This window comes from Pan paniscus, chromosome 2, assembly GCF_029289425.2.
Source record: "Pan paniscus chromosome 2, NHGRI_mPanPan1-v2.0_pri, whole genome shotgun sequence".
NCBI classification, from domain to species: Eukaryota; Metazoa; Chordata; class Mammalia; order Primates; family Hominidae; genus Pan; species Pan paniscus.
Genome location: NC_085926.1, coordinates 33,399,463 through 33,420,428, shown reverse-complemented (window position 1 = coordinate 33,420,428; position 20,966 = coordinate 33,399,463). Strand labels below are relative to the sequence as shown.

Here is a 20,966-nt window from a genome sequence, read left to right as displayed (position 1 = left end):
TAGGATGACCAACAGCTAGTTCAACTCAGGACAGCCAAGCTGCTCTCGGCAATGCAACCAATAGGGGAAGTCTTTCCAGAGCTCTTTCTCAGGAGCGTTGATTGGCTTATTCTCACGCCAATCAAGGTTTTCTGCACAACTGGCTTTTCTGTCACCAGATGGGGTGCGAACCGCTCACTCCCTCGGTAGAGAGGGCAAAAAGCAGAGACGACCGGGAAATACCACAGAGGAGCAAATCACCTCCGGAAGTGGCGTTTTGGGTCGCTTTCTACCATGCAGTCCAATGAACTCTTTCTTTTGGCAACAAATTCCGTCTTCGAGCCCGCCCAAGGTGAAGAACATTTTGATTGGTTGTTTAGTCGGGGGACACAGAGACTCACGGGAGCTTCGTCCAAGCCCTTGCAGGTATTGCTCAGTTGGCCTGTCAATCATCTCGCTCGCTAGAAGGGGCGGAAACTGGCAGCCCTTTTGGCACCGCCTCTTCCTGGGCTGCTGTGCGGGGACGCAGCGAGGCCACACCGGCTGGGAACAGCCGCGTGGGCGGGGCCGCATTGCACTCTCTGGACAGTTCCTGGGCCGCGAGGCGCGGGGAGTGGCCCTAAGCGCGGGGCTGTACGGGGAGGGCCGGGGCGTGGGGCGAACGCCGGGGCGGGGTCGGGGCGGGGCCGGGGGAGGCGGAAGCGGCGCGTGAACCTAAGTCGGAGCCGCGTTGAAGCCAGCGTCCGGCCGGCAGAGCGGCGTCGGCGGGGTTGGCCGGGGCGGTGTGGCGCTAGAGCCTGGGCGGGTCGGGGGCAAGGAGTCAAGGCTTGGGGGCGGGTGACGGGCAGGCGGAGCGCTTGCCCCCGTGTGGTCCTCGGAGCGTCCCGAGGTCCAGCCTCCCAGCGGTCCCGGAGGAGGATGCGACCGGGGGGCCCCGGGCGGGGCGGTCGGCGGCGGCTGCAGCGCTAGCGGCGCGGGGGCTGGGCGGCGGCGCCGGCATGAGGCGCAGGGCCGGTGTCCGCGGGAGGGTGGCGCTGCCGGCGGCCCGGCCGCTCCCGCTGCAATTGCTCGCTGGGCTCGCCGTGCCCTGCCAGTGGGGCCCCCGCAGCTCTCGTCCCGGCCGCCGCTGGTGACCACTCGCCGCCCCCCCGGAGGCTTCACCCGCGCCCTCCCCCAGGACGCGCCAGCGGAGCTCCGGCCCCTTCGCCCTGGACGCGGAGGCCGCGCTGTGCGGGGCGACGGCGAGGCCGGAAGATGGCCTGGGTGCTCAAGATGGACGAGGTGATCGAGTCCGGGCTGGTGCACGACTTCGACGCCAGCCTCTCGGGCATCGGGCAGGAACTGGGCGCCGGCGCTTACAGCATGAGGTACTGGGCTCCCTGGGCGGGGAGAAGCCTCTGTCTCCTTGGGGAAGGCCTGCGCAGCCCTGAGTCTCTGCCAGATGCGGCTGCTCCCAGAGGTGCGCGGGCCTCCTGGGCTGCGGGGTCGGAGTCCTGCCGCGTGGCGGTCGGGGACCATGGAACCCCAAAGGCCTCTGCTCGCCCTGGTGACGGGCGGGTGGGGGAGGATGGCCCCGCAAGCGTCGGCCTCGGACCGCTCCTGAGTGCTTCATATTTGCTGTAAAACACGCCCAGCTATTAGGATGGCTTGGGTTGGTGGGGGAAGGGGCTTCTTTTCCTTATAAGTGATTTACAAGTACCATTGGAGCTAGAATACACCGTACGAAAAGGCAGCACTTATATTGGGAGAATACTGTCTAGCGTTTTGGGATCAGTTCCTACTCTGTTGTCCTACATTATGATCTTTTCTGGCTGCAGATTTTAATCACTTGATGTTAGTAAATTATAATTGAAAGAGCAGCGGTGGGAGTAGCACTGTGACTTCGTTTTGTTTTTTTGATTGTCTCAAAGTGAAGTTTCTCATTTTGGAGACTACCCTCTCAGGCTCTTTCCTCTTGCGGGTTTTAAGATGCAGTGATTGCACCACAAATAATTGTTTAGTCTCTGCTGTCTCTACCAGCAGTCATTCATTTTAATGTGGAGAGATTGAAACAGATCTGAGCTTAGTCTCCGCCCTTTATCCTTTTTAACTGTTAGGAGTTTGGAAACTGTATTTTTTTAGTGGCTTTATTGAAATATAGTTTACCATAGCGTTGACTTGACTAATAAAGTCTAAAAATCAGTGGTTTGGCAGCTTTTCAATAATGTGAATTAAGTGTAGCTTTCTGTTCTTTAGAAAATGTCTGATGTTTTGGAAGTGCTCTACAGTTTCCCAGTAGCATTCATCCATCTTACTGCAGCTCTAGAGGAGGACTTCTGGGTCAAAGCTGGCCTGGAATCTTGGTGGCTGCTCCTTGAAGTAATTGGGTCTTTAAATCTTAAGGAGAAATTCTGAGCCATAAAGAACTCTCAGAAGGGTTGGAGACATTTCTTGGAGTGTGGAAGTGAGTAGTGGAAGGCATATTAAACCTGGAGTTCCCCAGCGTCTGGCTCTGATTTGGTCTCTGCTGGGCTTCCTGAACTTGGCACCTCTTCTCTCTGCAGTTGTATAACTTAAGGCCTGTAGATGAGTTGGCTTATTTTCTAAAACAGCTGTTTCAGTTGTTGAGGAAATTGAGCTACTGAAAGTCATGGAGTCACCCCAGAGGGGAGTATTAGAGGCAGTGCTTCTCTAGTGAAAACGCACTCCTCTAGTGCCATTCTGCTCCTTAGCTCTCTACTGGAAACACGAGGCTTATAGTCAAGGCAAAGGAGGCACGTGAAGCAAGTTCAATATGTGTCTCTCCTCAGTTGCTTCTCTTTTATGGTAAAATGAAAGTTTGCTGCTGAAAAGTTTACTTATTGATAGCTATTTTGAGCTTTTACTTTTTTCTAGGGTTTTATTTGACCTGTACTTTGATTTAGTGATTCAGCCAACTTATTAATGTAATAACTTCTGTGTATGGTTTATTTCCATGAAAAGGAAGTACAATCTTGATGATTTTAAACCTTTCCCTGACCATGTATTTTTAAAGTAATGTGTGAGATCTTCGTAATTCTGTGTAACCTACAGTACTCTTTACAGGGATAATTTTCCCTTGAATGCTTTTTTGGTTGTGTCATTTAATCTAAATTTTCAAAGAAGTTTGAAGGTAATTACCATTTTTAAGAAGGTTATTTTTTTCGTTTAATTGAGTCCTCAAAAACTAAGAGATGAGAGTGCTTGCCTCTTGCAAATTCAAGGCCCTTTGTTTGAAATTCTCAAACTAAGGAAATTCCAAAATTGACTCGATAAGGAGAAAATCTGAAGAAGGCGTTAGCTGCTGCAGGCCTCCCTGGACTGCAGTTGTACTTTCCATGCCTGGCCCTGGAGCCCTGAGAGGGTTGGAGTGCCTATGAATGGCCAGCTTGAGCATTCAGTCACTTCCTCTGGCATCCAGTGGGAAGGAAAGCTTATCTTTCAAAGTTCAAGAAGTAAACTTGAAGAAATTACTGGAAAAATGACTTCTTGATACAAATTGATTTTGTAGGCAGCTTTCCATTTTTCTTTCAAAATGAAACATGCTTACTGTATTTGCTTTTTGGATGGCTTAAAACAAGAGGTATTTCTTAAAAGACTTCTCTTAGGGAATGGTTTCCTCATCTTTTGGGAGGATAGTTTGAAAGGAAGAAATGGCTTCTGTCAGTGGTCTGACTTAAAAATAGGCAGGTGTGATGTTTGGTATGCTTGTAGACCTAGCTACATGGGAGATTGCTTGAGCCCAGAGGTTCAGGGGTGTAGTGTGTGCTATGATTGCACCTGTTAATAGCCACTGCACTCCAGCCTGCGCAAGAATGAGACCCCCTTCTCTTTTGTTGTTTCCCCCCACCCCTTTCTCTTAAAACAGTAGGAAAAATATGTTTGTGTAAAATAATGTAGGCTGGTAATATTGGGAATATATTGGGGCTAATTACTAACATTACCTTTGCTTCTCTTTTTTTCTTTTGGCTCTGGTTCTCATGTGTTCTGTGTGTGCTGTTGTATTATACTTTTTTGTTGTTGTTTTTGTTTAGTCTTTTTTTGGTATTATATTTGGATGTGAGATGTGAACTGCAGCAGATTCTATTTGAAATGAGGCAGGTCATAAATGTTTTTAAAAATCTTGGTTACAGTAACAGGATTTTAGAGATGGATAGAGACCTTAGAAACCTTTTAGAGTCTAGACCACTCCTTTTCTTATACTGTAAATGCATTATCTGAGGGTCATAGATGTTAAAGTGATTGGCTTAAACAGATGAAGGCTGATTTTTTCCCCCACACAGAGTGAAGACTGAAACTCATGGTAACTTGAAATCTGGGTCATTCTTGTTTTGTGAAGTATGGAGTAGATAACCAAATGACTTTTAAAAATAATACTCATTAAAACTCAAAGAGGGTCTTTGGACCACCTGGTAATTTTCTTTCCATCTCACTGTATGAAATTTATCATCTGTAGCCAAGTTAATTTTTAGGATTTGGGGGCTCAATATTGAAATATTTTTGAAGGTTATAGGAAGTAATGGCTTGTGTAGCTTACTCTTTTAAAAATTTTGATATTAAATTATTACTTTAAAAAAGGTATTGTCTGAGCCCTGTTTGTTAAACTTCACTGTGGTATAAATCTCTTGAAACAAAAGATATACATTATGTATTTTGAAATGGGAGGTACATCCATAGTTTACAAATAATTTGCTAAATCAAAACTGCTTTGAGCTAATGACAGATTTCCTATGTTGATTGAAAGGTAAAATGTTTATTTAAGAAATCTATTGTACAACAAGGTTACTGTAGTTAATGATACAATGTATTCTTGAAAAATGCAAAGGGTGGATGTTAATGTTCTCACCACAGTGATAACTGAGGTAATACGTTTGTTAATTGGTTGAATTTAAACATTGGACAGTGTATATATGTCAAAACATCGTGTTGTACATGGTAATGTACACTATTATCTGTCACTTTTTAAAAAGTTAAAAAAAATTAATGTTATAGACCCTGTAAGGTAACAGAATTTCAACTTAGATCAGTATTAAGTTAGTAAAAGATTAGCAAGGGTAGGGTTTATTATGTAGCTGTTAATAATTGATGATTTTCTTTTGGTCTCATGCTAAAATAGAATGTCCCTGAGTAGGTAATATATATCTTGGAAGTACAGATGATCTCCAACTTATGATGGTTTGACTTAAAACTTTTGTTGTATAAGCCATATTCATTCAGTAGAAACACCTTCAGTAGACACTGTATGTTGTATTTTGAATTTTTGTCTTTCCCAGGCTCCTGATACATGGTATGATGCTCTCTTGTGATGTTGGGCAGTGGCAGTGAGCCATAGTTCCCATTCAGTATACTGTGTTGCCAGGTGGTTTTCCCCGACTGTAGGCTAATCTAACTGATCTGAGCATGTTTAAGGTACGCTAGGTAAGCTATGATGTTCAGTAGGTTAGGTGCATGAAATGTTCGTTTGAGACTAGGTCTTGCTCTGTCACCTACACTGGAGTACAGTGGTACAATCATGGCTCACTGCAGCCTTGACTTTCCTGGGCTTATGCAGTCTTCTCACCTGAGCCACAGAGTAGCTGGAACTACAGGCAGTGCCACCATGCCTGGCTAATTTAAAAAATTTTATTTTTAGTAGAGATAAGGTCTTGCTATGTTGGCCAGGCTGATAAATTTATCTTTGATTTATGATATTTTCAACTTACAATGGGTTGATTGGGACTTTATTATATGTCGGGGAACATCTGTGTAGAACAATTTTAGGATTAGTGAAATTTAAAAATGGGTTCTTCAGAATACTCCCAGAATTGGCAGTAATTTCTGTTTTTTTTCCTTAGAATCTTTTCATGAAGCAATTTCTATAAAACTTCTAATTTCAAGGTTTAACAACTTTTTCCTGGATTTAATCTTGGCTGCAGTACAGGAAATGATTTAATAAATTAACTCATTTAAAAAATTTATTGATTTAAGATTATAGTGTCCACATTTTAAAATTTATTACTGTAAAGCTAAGGTTGGCAAACCTTTTCTGTAAAGGGCTAGGTAGTAAATATTTTAGGCTTTGTGGGATGTATGGATTCTGTCACATTTTGTTTTTTACAACCCTTTAAAAAATGTAAAACCAGATCGGGCGCCATGGCTCACGCCTATAATCCCAACACTTTGGAGGGCCAAGGTGGGCGGATCACGAGGTCAAGAGATCGAGACCATCCTGGCCAACATGGTGAAACCCCGTCTCTACTAAAAATACGAAAATTAGCTGGGCATGGTGGCGCATGCCTGTAGTCCCAGCTACTCGGGAAGCTGAGGCAGGAGAATCGCTTGAACCCGGGAGGTGGAGGTTGCAGTGAGCTGAGATCGCGCCACTGTGCTCCAGCCTGGTGACAGAGAGAGACTCCATCTCAAAAAAAAAAAAAAAAAAAAAAAAAGTAAAACCATTCTTACCCCATAATTGTGTAAAAACGGGCTGGTTGGATTTAGCTCTTAGGCCATAGCTTGTCAACCCCTGCTCTAAAGGATAGAGTCACCGAGCGCAGTGGCTCATGCTTGTAATCCCAGCACTTTGGGAGGCTGAGGCAGGTGGATCACCTGAGGTCGGGAGTTTGAGACCAGGCTGGCCAACATGGTGAAACCCCATCTTACAAAATTAGCTGGGCATGGTAGCGCATGCGTGTAATCCCAGCTACTGGGAGGCTGAGGCAGGAGAATTGCCTGAGCCCGGGAGGCGGAGGTTACAGTGAGCCGAGATTGCTCCACTGCACTCCAGCCTGGGGTGACAGAGCAAGACTCTTTCTCAAAAAAAAAAAAAAAAGGATTTGCTGACTACTGAAACCTTACTTTCTAGAAATTATTTTTATGTAGTCTAAGAACTGTCTCAGCTAATTTATGTAATTCCATTGTTTGTCTATAGATTTTTATTGTGTTCAGTTTTTAAAATTAGGGTTCCCCCGCCCCTGTAAGATATAGTACAGTTTATATCCTTCAGTTAGGACTGTTTGAAACTTGGTGGTTTATTGATATGGTCTCCTAAACTTGATGTTTCATCATAGTGGCATTTGTTGGTTTGCCAGTACACATTTAAACGTTTGCTTTGGCTGGAAATATCATCTGATGCTTTTTTCTTTTTTTTTCTTAGCTGTAGGTTCTATGACTGATATTATTATTATTTTTAGAGACAGGGTCTTGCTTTGTTGCCCAGGCTGGAGTGCAGTGGCTATTTGCAGACTTGATCACTGCACACTACAGGCTCTAATTCCTGGGCTCAAGGGATTCTCCTGCCACAAACTCCCAAGTAGCTGGACCCACAGGTGTGCCACATGGTGCCCAGCTTCATGACTGAATTGAAAGGAGGCTCTGTATTATTTACTTTGCTTGTTTTGGGACAGATCTAATAGATGAATATGAAATTGTCAGCCTTTGGTGGTAGAGTCTTTTTTTTTGAGATGTGGAGTCTTGTTCTGTCACCCAGGCTGGAGTGCAGTGGCACTATCTCAGCTCACCGCAACCTCCACCTCCCGGGTTCAAGCGATTCTCCTGCCTCAGCCTCCTGAGTAGCTGGGATTACAGGTGCATGCCACCATGCCCAGCTGATTTTTGTATTTTTAGTAGAGGTGGGGTTTCACCTTGTTGGTCAGGCTGGTCTCGAGCTCCTGACTTCGTGATCTTCCCGCCTCGGACTCCCACGGTGCCCGGCCTATGGTAGTCTTTTTTTTTTTTTTTTTTTTAAAAGGCTGGGTGCGGGGTGGCTCACACCTGTAATCCCAGCAATTTGGGAGACTGAGGTGGGTGGATCTCTTGAGGTCAGGAGTTCGTGACCAGCCTGGCCAACCTGGTGAAACCCCGTCTCTACTAAGAATACAAAAATCAGCCGGGCATGGTGGCATGTACCTGTAATCCCAGCTACTCAGGAGGCTGAGGCAGGAGAATCGTTTGATCCCGGGAGGTGGAGGTTGCAGTGAGCTGAGATCGCACCACTGCATTCCAGCCTGGGCGACAGAGTGAGACTCCGTCTCAAAAAAAAAACAAAAAACAAAAAACTCTGAGTTTTTTGGACATTGTGAAATTGTTGCCTTGATATGAACTATGACAAAACTAGTTATTACTCATTCATGTATTCATAGTTGAACTTTTAACTTAAAACTCTTCATTTTGAAATTTTTCAAGTTACAAAAGTAGTATGGAGAGTTCACATGTACCCTTCACCCAGCTTCTCCTACTTATACAACCAGAGTACTATTGTCAAAATCAAGAAATTAGACTTGGTGCAATACTGTTATCTAAATTACAAAATTTATTTGGCATTCACAGTTTTCTCCATTTTGTCCTTTCAGATTCCAATCCAGGATTCTGTATTGCATTTAGTTTTTGTGTCCTGTAACAATTTTTAGTTTTTCCTTCTTTTATGATTTTGACACTTCTGATGTGTAGTGGTTAAAACTGTTTTAGAAACATGTAATTTTTTGGTGTGGGTGGGGAATGCAAAGATGAGACACACTTGTGAATGCTATTTAGCCTTGAAAGGATCTCTTATTTTTAGCAGTGATTTTGAGTATAGTAGGACCACAGTTGCTTGTATTTGTTTAGTTACTACTTTGTCTCAATTTATCTAAATATAAATAGGATGTTGTATATGTTGTAGTAACTTCATAATGTGAAAATATCAAGAAATTTGAAAACATTAAAAAATGTATTTAGAATAACAATTACAAACCATTGTGTTTTAACCAAAAAATTTTTTTAAATTAAAAAGCTTTGCCGAAACAGAGAACTTAGCCAGAAGAGGGTCACACTGTGTTACCCAGGCTGAAGTGCAGTGGTGCAATCATGGCTCACTGCAGCCTTGACTTCCTAGGCTCAGGTAATTCTCCTACCTCTGCCTCCCTAGTAGCTGAGGTTATGAGTATGCGCCACCATGCCTGGCTAATTTTTTTGCTATTTTTTGTAGAGACGGGGTTTCACCATGTTACCCAGGCTGGTCTCTGGGCTCAAGCAGTCCGCCTGTCTCGGCCTCCCAAAGTGTTGAGATTACAGGTGTGAGCCACTGCACCCAGCCAGTTTTAACTTTCTTTGGATGAGTAAATGTTTGACTATACATGTAATTTATTTAATGGATATGAGAGTATTCAGATTTTGTTAATAGTGGTTGGTTCATGACCTTGGCTGTCAAGTATGTCTTTCCTGCTGCTCTGTAGTTTACACCATAACATTCTCATCCATTTCCTCCCCTACTCATCTAGAAAGCTTAATGACACCTCCTCAGCCTCACAACTCATCCTTGCCATGCCTATTTTCAACTGATTCCCTTAGTTATTTACTGGGAAAATGGAGCTGTCTTTTTTCGTTTTTTTTTTTCTTTGAGACGGAGTCTCACTCTGTCGCCCAGGCTGGAGTGCAGTGGCGCGATCTTGGCTTACTGCAACCTCTGCCTTCCAGATTCAAGCAATTCTCCTGCTTCAGCCTCCTGAGTAGCTGGGACTACAGACGTGTGCCACCATGCCCAGATAATTTTTTTGTATTTTTTAGTAGAGACAGGGTTTCACCATATTGGATAGGCTGGTCTTGAACTCCTGATGTAATGATCCGCCCGCCTCAGTCTCCCAAAGTGCTGGGATTACAGGTGTGAGCCACTGCACCCGGCGGAACTTTCATATGCTGTACTGGCTTGTGAGTTTTTCTATGGTGTATTTAGGTGTGTATTTCTTATTTATTCTGGTTTGGTCATTTGGGCTTCTTGAATCCATGAATTGGTATATTTCACCAGTTCTAGAATTTGCTCAGCCTTCCTGTCTTCAGTTTTTGCCTCTATTCCGTTCTTTGCTGAGACTTGAATTTAATGCAAAATCTTCTCACTTGGTCCCTTCTTAACTTCTTCATTTTCCATCATTTCCCTCTCTGTGCTGCTTTCTGAATAACTTCTTTTTACCTATATTCCAGTATTCCAGTCTCCTAATTCAGTCTTCACTTCTGTCTGAGCTGCTATTAAACCTGAGTTCTTAATTTGGACAGTTTTATTTTCCAGTTCTAGAAGTTCTATTTGCTCTTTTTCAGTTTTGCTGTCCTTTAAAGTTTCCTGTTCCTTCCAGATACTTTCAGGCTTTTCTTTTATTTCTTTAAATAGAGTAAGTACGATTTTATAATTTGGATCTGATAATTCCAGCATCTGAAATCTCTGGTGGTCTGTGTCCAGTCAGGAAAATAGAAATCAGTGAGATGTCTCAAGCAGAGAGGGATTTAGTGAAGTATTTGATTGCAAAGGAGCTGGAAGGGTTGGAGGAGGAGGCCATGTTACCTGGTTGTTCTTGGGCTTGTTGCTGGAGGCATGGCTGCTGATCCCCTGAAATTTTCCGCAGCTACATTCCGTGTGGTTGCCTGTTTTTGCATCTGGCTTTTCCCTTTCCCGCTCTTTTAATTTTCCACCAGTGTTTGCCTTTGGAGAACCTGACAAGACTGTCTAGCAAGAATTCTATATGTAGTTTTCAGGCTTCTAACCTTCTGCAGTAGAGGCAGAAAAGATCTGAATACCAGCAGACAAAATCTGGAACTGGATATATGTCATCTGTTGTTTTTGCTGTTGGTTTTTGCTTCTAGAGTCTTGTTTGTCCTTTTATGCCTGGTTATTTTGGTGTACTGGCATTTCAGAATTACTTGGAATAATTTGATGCCTAAGTCTTTTCACTTGCTTGTCAGACCCCTGGGAGCCCTACCTGTCAGTGGTTCCCCGGACCAGGCTGGAGAAGCTAACCAGTACTTTCCCTTCACCCTTACCCTGAGCATCTAGTTGTTCTCATTCCAGTTTAATGTGGATGGCTGTATCCTACACCCACAAGGCCACTAAAACTACAGTACAGCTTTGCAGTTCTTTCCTCAGTTTGGGTAGGTAAAAGCCACTTTCAGTTCTAGGCTTGCTTGGACTTACTGCACTTTTTCAGATTTCAGCCTGTTTCCTTATCTTGTTAGTTCTTCAATACTTTCAAGAATATATGTGTTCTCTGACAACTTTTTTCCCCCCATCCTCAGTGAGGGTGGATGGGGTATAGGTTCATTTAAATTACTTAGCCTGCCATTACTAAACAGTTCTCTATGTTGTTTTTTCTATTTCGTTTCTTTCATGTCTCTTTAGAATTCTCATTTAGCTTCCATATATGTTTTATCTATCTTGTCCTTAAGAAAAATTCAAATTTTCACTGTTTTTGAAAATCAGTACATTCATATAATTATTTTCAAAGGCCATGAGAGGGTGTACAATGCAGTCTCTGCCTCACACTAGGGTCTTGCAGTCATTCTTTTGTCCTCCCTGAAGGCAGCTTACATTGCTGGATTTTTAGATGTCCTAGTAGATTTTTATACTTCATTTGATCAAGCTTGTTGTGATTTCCAAGTCTTTTTTAGCATCCTGATTTTTGGTGCTAAGCTACATTAAAATTTACCAACATGTAGATCTTTCAGTTTTGCCTTCTAAAATGCATCATTTGGGCCTGGTGCAGTGGCTCATGCCTGTAATCCCAGCACTTTAGGAGGCCGAGGTGGGTGGATCACTTGAGGCCAGGAGTTCAAAATCAGCCTGGCCAACATGGGGAAACCCCACTCTACTAAAAATACAAACATTAGCCAGGCATGGTGGTACAAGCCTGTAATACTAGCTACTTGGGAGGTTGAGGTGGGAGGTTGAGGCTGTAGTGAGCCATGATCATGCCACTGCACTCCAGCCTGGGAGACAGAGCCAGACCCTGTCTTAAAAAAAAATAAAATAAAGAAACACCCTACTTTTAGTTCCGTTTAACATTCTGTCTTTAGTACTCAAAAGTCTGTTTCCATTTATGGGATTACAAAAACCATCAAGGTTTTAGGACTTTCAACATAGTAGAAATTATAATCTTGTCTGGAGACCTAGTTTTCAATCTTAATACTAATTGGTTGATTATTAATGCAGCAATCAGTTCATTGATTCAGCAAGTAGTTGAGCTCCTTTGTGCTAGATGCTGGCATCAGTCATTGAAGAAACACGTATTTGGAGTTACGTGCTTATAGCAGATACAAAGTTAGTAAGTCATGTATATTGTTGGAAAGTGGTAAGAGCTGTGTATAGAGCTAGGGTAGGGAAATTGGGAGTGTGGGTGGGAGGACTCCAGTGTCATGTTGTCACTGAAAAGATGACATTTGAATGAAATGAGCCATTAGGATATCCAGTAGAAGAGTAGAATCAGGAGGCCGGGGTAGTTGGAGCAGGGGGAATGAGGGTGACGAGAAGAGGGGTTGAAGAGCAGGTTGCGTAGGGCCTTTTTTTTTTTTTTTTTTTGAGATGTAGGATTTCGTAAGGACTTTGGTTGAAAGTGAGCTGATGTAAGGGTTCAGAGAATTGAAATGGTTTAACTTCTGTTTGAAAAGGATCACTGGTTGCTGTGTTGACTGGAAGGCATTTTCTTTCTAATTAAGTAAAAAATTAATTGGAAATTCAATAGCAAATAATCTTTACATGTTTATATGTTTGTTCAGGAGTCGTTTAGCACTTACCATGAGCATAGTATTTTCTGTGTGGATCATGGAGACTATAACCAAGTGAATAAAAAAGTGGTTGTCTTCTAGGATCTGAAGCATATAAAATTGTCTTCCATATGTGACAATTTATTTATAAAAAGCCATTCTCATGCAGTTATACATCTTATTTTGATGATCTGTATCTAATGATCAACCCAAGGAGTTAGCATTGAAATGTTAAAATTATTCCCTGTGTTATTTTTCAGTATAATTAATGGTTCTGAGTCACAACTCTCATTCTTGTTTTCTTTCTCTCTGAGAGGGTTTTAAATGCTTACATATACATAAAATGCAGTATATATTTTTATCTTCCCTGGAGCCAATTTGACTGTTATGACTGATTTTTATAAACAGGTGATCTGATTCTTTTTTTTTTTTTTTTTTTGAGATGGAGTCTCGCTCTGTCACCGAGGCTGGAGTGCAGTGTCACGATCTCAGCTCACTGCAACCTCCGACTCCCAGGTTCAGGCAATTCTCTTGCCTCAGCCTTCCAAGTAGCTGGGACTACAGGCGTGCCCCACTACGCCCAGCTAATTTTTGTATTTTTAGTAGAGACGGGGTTTCACCCGCCATGTCTCGAACTCCTGACCTCAGGTGATCACCCGCCTCAGCCTTCCAAAGTGCTGGAATTATAGGTGTGAGCCACTGCTCCTGGCCTGAAGTCTTCTGAAAAGTTTTTATATCTGCCCCCAAGGCAGGAGCTTAGGTGGGGCAAAATCCCTAGGTCAAGGTGTTGAGAGAACTCTGTGGGAGTGTTGGGACCATTGCTAACCGTGTGATCCTTGGTTATTACTTGTGTACGTAGGAGTGTTTTGACAATTCCTGGGTATAAATAAGAGAGGGAGAATTAGTGGATAGTTAGTATCTTTGAAAATCAGCACAGTGCTTTAATAGAAATGCATGGGGGGAGTAGGGACTACTGGTGGGATAACGTTCTCTCCCAGGGTTTCCGTCCCATTTCACTTGTTTTCACATTCTGTTTTTGAATTGAATTGAATTGACCTGGCTACCCAAGTATCTGAGTGAACAGCTTGTAGGAAAAAAAGAGAAAATAAGCAGTTCAGACAAGTCCCTATTATTGGTGTTGATACAGTAGTTATTCATTTGATGTTTTGTTGTTGCTACTGTTATTATCATTTTACTTTTTATTGAAGAATGAGTATAGAAAAGTTAAGATACAAACGTACAGCTCAGATAATTATCTCAAAAACAAATAATCACCTTCCATACATTAATAGGGGAAATGTAAAATTATTGCAACCACTTTGAAAAACAGCTTGGCAGTTGCTCAGAAAGTTAAACAGAGGCGGGGCGTGATGGCTCACGCCTGTAATCCCAGTACTTTGGGAGGCTGAGGCGGGCGGATCACTTGAGGCCAGGAGTTTGAAACTAGTCTGGCCTACATGGCGAAACCCTGTCTCTACTAAAAATACAATTACCCGGGTGTGGTGGCACATGCCTCTAATCCCAGCTACTTGGGAGGCGGAAGCATGAGAATGACTTGAGCCCAGGAGTCAGAGGTTGTGGTGAGCCAAGATAGCACCACTGCACTCCAGCCTGGGTGACAAAGTGAGACTTTGTCTCCAATAAAATAAGTAAAATAAAGTTAAACAGAGTTACCATGTGATCCAGTAATTCCAGTTCCAGGTGTATACTTAGCAGAATTTATCTACACAAAAACATAGAAAAGTGTTCATAGCAGCATGATTCATAATTGCTAAAAAATGGAAACGACCTAGATGGCCATCATCTGAATGGATACAGAATACGGTATGTCTATACAATGGAATGGAGCCATTAAAAAGAATGAAGCATTGGTACATGTTAGAACACGGATGGTCCATGAAACATGCTAAGTGAAAGAAGCCAGTCACAAAAGACCACATAGTCATATGATTCCATTTAAATGTCCCAAATAGCAAATCCGTAGAGATAGAAAACAAATCAGTGGGTGCCAGGGGCTGAGTGGGTCTGGGATAGTATGGTGAGTGACTACTAATGGGTATGGGATTTCTTTTTGAGGGGAGAAAATATTTTGGAATTCAAATTAGATACTGATGATGTGAATATACTTAAAACCACTGAATTTCAGACTTTAAAAGGGTGACTTTATGATATGTAAATTATATTTCAATAAAGCTGTTAAAACCAAACAACATCCAATAAAGACAGTGTCCCAGAAGACCCCTCATCATTCTCCCAATCAGTGCCCCAGGTTATTCTTGGGGGGAGAATAGCAGCTGCTGCGACTGCTGCTGCTCCTGTTTACCTCTCAGTAGGAGCCATTGTTTTAGATTAGGCATGAAGCTTTATGTTCTTAACACTTGCCAAGGCACAGCAGGGAACTTTTTGTAAAACCCCATTTTAATCAGATGCTTCTTTGTAATTCCATGGTATCAAGTGTGACCTACCTTTGGCAGCAGTATTATTTCTTGCCTTTCAAATCAAGTAGCTATGTACTCTTGACTTGCTTTTTTTTTATAGAAAGAATCTGGACCTTAAAGTTTTAAAAGAATTTTTTAAAGTGCTATATATATATATATATATATATATATATATATATATATATTCAGAGCTGCCCTGCCGCCCTCCCCCACTTCCCACCCCGAGATAGGGGTTGTTAATGCCATCCTTTAGATGAACCACACAGCATTAATAGTTCTTTTATTCTACATATAATTTCTGATCTTAAATTAAAAAAAAAACTATCCCTAAATGTTTATATGCTTTTAAATATTTCAGACAAGATTGGGTGCATTCAGGATGATATGGCTGTAGACAAATATTTCAAACCCAAAGTAAGGTCAGTGTTGATTTTTTGCTTTTCAGTGATGTCTTGGCATTGCCCATTTTCAAGCAGGAAGATTCCAGCCTTCCATTGGATGGTGAAACAGAGCACCCACCCTTTCAGTATGTGATGTGTGCTGCAACGTCACCAGCAGTAAAACTGCATGATGAAACGCTTACTTATTTGAACCAAGGTTAGTGTGGTTATGTCACATTTGACATGTAAGAATTTACAGAAATACAAAATAATATTTTGGCATTGTAGCCTAGATTATTGATAATAATTAAAAGTTAGGTTCTTTTTCTTAAATTTTACAACTTAATGAAAATTGTAGGAATTTTACTGTGAGCAGCTGAAGTACAGTTTGTGTAAATTGATTTGCATTAAAGAGGGTCTGAGGAGGAACATTTATTACAGGATTTTTAAGACATAATCCAAAGGACTAGCAAGTAGGAAAGTAAGTCAGTTATTTTTAGGGACAGTGATTTCAATATGGAACTTGAGAATGAATCAGAAGTCCAGCTAGCAAGGAACCTGGATTTTGAACATGAAGCAGTTCTGTGCTGAAAATAGACTTAAGCTGCACCAGGATGGAGTCTGTGGCTAAATAAACATCAAATTTTATCCCCTATATCTTGTTTGTAGTTTATGTCAGAGTGTTACATTTCAGTGATATGAAAGGGTTGGTGGGGAAGGAGGGAAAATAGAGATGTGGGGGTAGTTTACCTTTTTTTTTTTTTGAGACTGAGTTTTGCTCTATCGCCCAGGCTGGAGTGCAGTGGCGCAATCTCGGCACACTGCAACCTCCGCCCCCCAGGTTAAAGCAATTCTCGTGCCTCAGCCTCCCAAGTAGCTGGGATTACAGGCACACACCATCACACCCAGCTAATTTTGTGTAATTTTAGTAGACAGGGTTTCACCATGTTGGCCAGGCTAGTCTCAGACTCCTGACCTTAAGTGATCCGCCTGCCTCGGCATCCCAAAGTGCTGGGATTACAGGCGTGAGCCATTGCACCCGGCCGAGTTTATCTTTGGAAAGAGGAGAGTTTGCCCTTTGCAGTTTGGGCACAGGCTGATGTGACTTACCCCTGTAAACAAAAGTATTTTGAATGCAGGAATTAATTTGTTGGATACATATACTGAAAGCAGGTTGAATTCTGATTTTAAACAATTTTTTGAACATTTTTACTGTTATATGCTCATTGTAGAAAAACTGGGAAATATGTGAAGGGATAATGCCAAAAATTGACTAACATTTTTGGTCTGTTTCTTGAATGTATATACATTTTCTTTCAAAAAATTAGAATTATACATCTGTTCACTTGAGTATATAGTGTTTATTTTTCTGTCATTAAATAGAATTTTTACTCAAAGTTTTGGAAAGAGCAATAGATTTTAGACTTTTACATGTGATTAATCTGAAATGTGGAAGAATAACTTATTTCTACCTTTTCATTTGATATATAAGTTTAGAATCTATAAGGTTTTACCTTCAGGTAGTCCTGTCTCTGGCACTTGTGACAATTCCCTGTTTGTTTTTATATTTAGTGTTTGGATAGGCAATCACTTATTTGAGACTTAAGTTTTATATTTGAAAGAACCTTAAGAACTTATTTGGTAATCTGTTGTAGACATAAAAATAACAGAAGAAACAATGTAGGGGCAAGGATATTCACTGTAACTTTATTTCTAAAGATAAAAAAGGAAATAATCTGAATTTTCCTTACTTGTGGAATAGTCGATTAAGTTCTGTTACATACATACCATGGAATGAATTAGTACACATATACACCCTGTTTAAAGCAACATGTAGGATGTGCATTTATTGGCCTGGGGGAATGCCCATAATTTATCATGGTTGTTCTTAAACCAGATAAAGATATTTCATATCGATAAAAGTCATAATCCACCATCTGTAGTAGTGATATAGTAGACTGACATTAATTGATACTGTGCATCTAGCATTGTACTAAATACATGTGTTAACCTTATTCAGTTCTCACAGTAACTCCAGGAGAGATTTATTCATTTATAGATTAAACTTAGAGCAGTTAATTACCTTGCTCAGTGTCCATTTGGAAAGCTTAGGTTTTAACAAAATTTTTTTGAAGTATTACAGTAATGTGCACAAATCTTAATGAATTTTTACATATATATTCCCTTGAAACTACTACCTATTTCCATCTTTTCCAGTACTCCAGCAGGCTCCCTTGTGCCTCTTTCTCAGGTGATACCTCACTTGAATATAATCAATGTAAGGGCAGGTGATTTTCTTGTCCTTTATTCTGCTTACTGCAGTATTAATGTTGAGTATTTTCTTGGTTCTGGAATTGTGTTCATTTATTTCTTGATTTTTTCTAGTCTTTTCAGAAAAAAGGTAGAAAGCTGAACTGTATATGTAGACATGTTTAAAACAACGTACATTTTAGTAATTTTAAAAAATATGGGCCGGGCGCGATGGCTCACGCCTGTAATCCTAGCACTTTGGGAGGCCAAGGTGGGCGGATCCATGAGGTCAGGAGATCAAGACCATCCTGGCCAACATGGTGAAACCCCGTCTCTACTAGAAATACAAAAATTAGCCAGGCATGGTGGCACACACCTGTAGTCCCAGCTACTCAGGAGGCCGAGGCAGGAGAATCACTTGAACTCGAGGCAGAGGTTGCAGTGAGCCAGGATCACACCACTGCACTCCAGCCTGGGTGACAGAGCGAGACTCTGTCTCAAAAAAAAAAACAAACTTTTTTTTGAGTAATTTTAAAGGAATTGTACTTTTATGTACCCTTTTAAAAGAAATTATAATAACTTTCAAAATAATACCTATATGAGTATCATATATAATAGTGTGTTGTGCTTTGCACAGACTGTATCTTAGCATTTATCATCTTGACAAAAAGTTTTAAACCCAAAATTTTCCATGAATCCTTAAACAAGTTTTTAATTTTCTATAAATGTATATTTTCTTCCTTCCCTTCCTTTTCTTTTTCTGCTCCCTTTCTCTTCTCCCCCTTTCTCCCCCCCCCCCTCCTCTCCCTCCCCCTCTCCCTTCTTTCTCCCTCTCTTTTTGGTCTTGCTCTGTCACCCAGACTGGAGTGTAGTGGTACAATCATGACTTATTGCAGCCTTGACCTCCCAGGCTAAAGTGATCCACCCACCCTAGCCTCCTGAGTAGCTGGGACTACAGGCACAGGACACCATGCCTGGCAAATTTTTAAAAAAAATTTTCGTAGAGATGGCGGATCTCACTATTCATTGCCCACGCTAATCTCCAACTCCTGGGCTCAAACGATCTTCCTGCCTTGGCCTCCCAAAGTGCTGGGATTATAGGTGTGAACCACTGAACCTGGCCTTTTTTTCTTCCTTCCTCCCTCCTCCCTTCTTTTCTTTTCCTTTTATTTGTTTGTTTTTAGAGACAGGATCTTGCCATGTTGCCCAGGCTGTTTTTGTACTCCTGGGCTCAAGCAATCCTCCTGCCTCAGGCCTTCTGAGTAGGTGGGATGTAGTCCTTAAAGGTATATTTTTCTAATGAGAGGATTCATAGCTTTTTCTAGATTTGGACAAGGATTGGACCAGACTGAGACATTTCTGAGTATCTTTCACCCTACCTCTTTGTCTACTGAATAATAGAAGCTTGCTAATTTAAAGTAATAAGACAAACAAAGATCCAGACTAGCAAAGTATCTTCAGCTCACTAGACTCGCTTTTCTTTTTCTTTCTAATTTTATTATTTATTTATTTTTTGAGACAGGGTCTCACTCTGTCTCTTAGGCTGGAGTGCAACGATGCAGTCTTGCTCACTGCAACCTCTGCCACCCAGGCTCAAGGGATTCTCCTGCCTCAGCCTCTGGAGTACCTAGGACTATGGGCACACGCCACCATGTGTGGCTAATTTTTGTATTCTTAGTAGGGATGGGGTTTTACCATGTTGGTCAGGCTCGAACTCCTGGCTTCAAGTGATCCACCCACCTTGGCCTCTCAAAGTGCTGGGATTACAGGTGTGAACCACCACGCCCAGCCGAAATGGTCATTCTTGATGAAGAATATTTGCCACTATGTAATGCTGTAAAGAAAATAAAAATCAAATTTGGTATAGTCTTCACTTTGTCAGTAGAAATTGGAGCAAGTTTTCCTAGTTGTACTGATGTCTTAGTGTCATTTTTTGAGTTCTTTTTGAACCTCAGAGGGACTGAGTTTAAAAACTTATTTGTGTTTAAGGCTGGGTGCGGTGGCGCATGCCTGTAATCCCAGCACTTTGGGAGGCTGAGGCGGGCAGATCATGTGAGGTTAAGAGTTCAAGACCAGCCTGGCCAATGTGGTGAAACCATCTCTACTGAAAATACAAAAGTAGCTGAGCATGGTGGCGCACGCCTGTAGTCCCAGCTACTCGGGAGGCTGAGGCAGGAGAATCACTTGAACCTGGGAGGTGGAGGTTGCAGTGAGCCAAGATTGCACCACTGCACTCCAGTCCCCTGCCCCCGCCCCCTGCAAGAAAAAAAGCAACCTGTATCTGTGTTTCCCTGGTTATGCCTGAATAAGAAGAGGAGTTAAGTCCCTGACTTTAACTCTAGAGTAAAAACTGTAGTTCCAAAATGGAGCCACCAGAGGGTGGAGTACACATAGCTGGCTTTCCCTTTGGGCAGAGATCTGGCTGGAATAGGCTGCCTTTTGTCTTAACAGCTGGGGGCTGAGCCTGTGATGCTTCCACACCTGATAAATATGACTGAGACTTCTGATCTTACCCCCTTGCTGACTTGCTACTGCTGGATCAGCCCCTAACTCTTCAAATGAAAAGAATTTCTCCTTGTTAGTCCCCAAATACATTTTCATTTGGAGACCAAATTCTACTTGGAGAATACGCTGCTAAGAATGTTAATTAACCCACCTGTAATCCCAGCATTTTTGGGAGGCCGAAGAGGGTGGATCATCTGAGGTTGGGAGTTCGATAACAGCCTGGCCAACATGGTGAAACCCCATCTCTACTAAAAATACAAAAATTAGGCTGGGCATGGTGGCTCACGCCTGTAAACCCAGCACTCTGGGAGGCAGAGGCGGGTGGATCACGAGGTCGAGAGATCGAGATCATCCTAGCCAACATGGTGAAACCCTGTCTCTACTAAAAATACAAAAATTAGCTGGGCGTACTGGCACGTGCCTGTAGTCCCAGCTACTCAGGAGGCTGAGGCAGGAGAACCGTTTGAACCCAGGAGGCGGAGGTTGCAGTGAGCCAAGATTGTGCCACTGCACTCCAGCCTGACGGCAGTGTGAGACTCTGTCTCCAAAAAAAAAAAAAAAAGCCAGTATGGTGGCACACACCTGTCATCCCAGCTACTTGGGAGGCTGAGGCATGAGAATTGCTTGAATTTGGGAGAGGGAGGTTGCAGTGAGCCCAGATTGCACCACTGTACTCCAGCCTGGGCAATAGAGTGAGACTCTGTCTCAAAAAAGAAAAAAGAATGTTAATAAAGTACAGCTATAAGGCCCTAGAAACAGCATGTTTATTGGATTAAGAATTCCGTTAAATATTTCAGAAAGTTCTTTTTGCTTAGTTTCATTTTTCACAACAGTAGATTTCCTCCTGGTTAGTTTCAGTTCATGTTACTAAAGTTTCATGATAGGAATAGGACTTTAGAAATAAGGTTTCTAAAGCATTGAATTTAGCAAAGTGGGGGCT

The 20,966-nt window shown here is 42.2% G+C and overlaps 1 protein-coding gene across 2 annotated transcripts in view; it reads left to right on the top strand.

Moving 5' to 3' along the window:
• The first annotated feature begins 675 nt into the window (after nucleotides 1-675).
• The window catches only part of UBP1 (upstream binding protein 1), a 52,090-nt gene continuing 31,799 nt past the window's right edge, over nucleotides 676-20,966 (top strand). For both annotated transcript variants that reach the window (XM_003826124.5, XM_003826125.5), the window contains exons 1-2: nucleotides 676-1,346; nucleotides 15,337-15,488. In XM_003826124.5, the coding sequence (XP_003826172.1) occupies nucleotides 1,234-1,346; nucleotides 15,337-15,488 (265 nt within the window). In that variant the 5' untranslated portion in view covers nucleotides 676-1,233. The remainder of the gene's footprint in view (nucleotides 1,347-15,336; nucleotides 15,489-20,966) is intronic.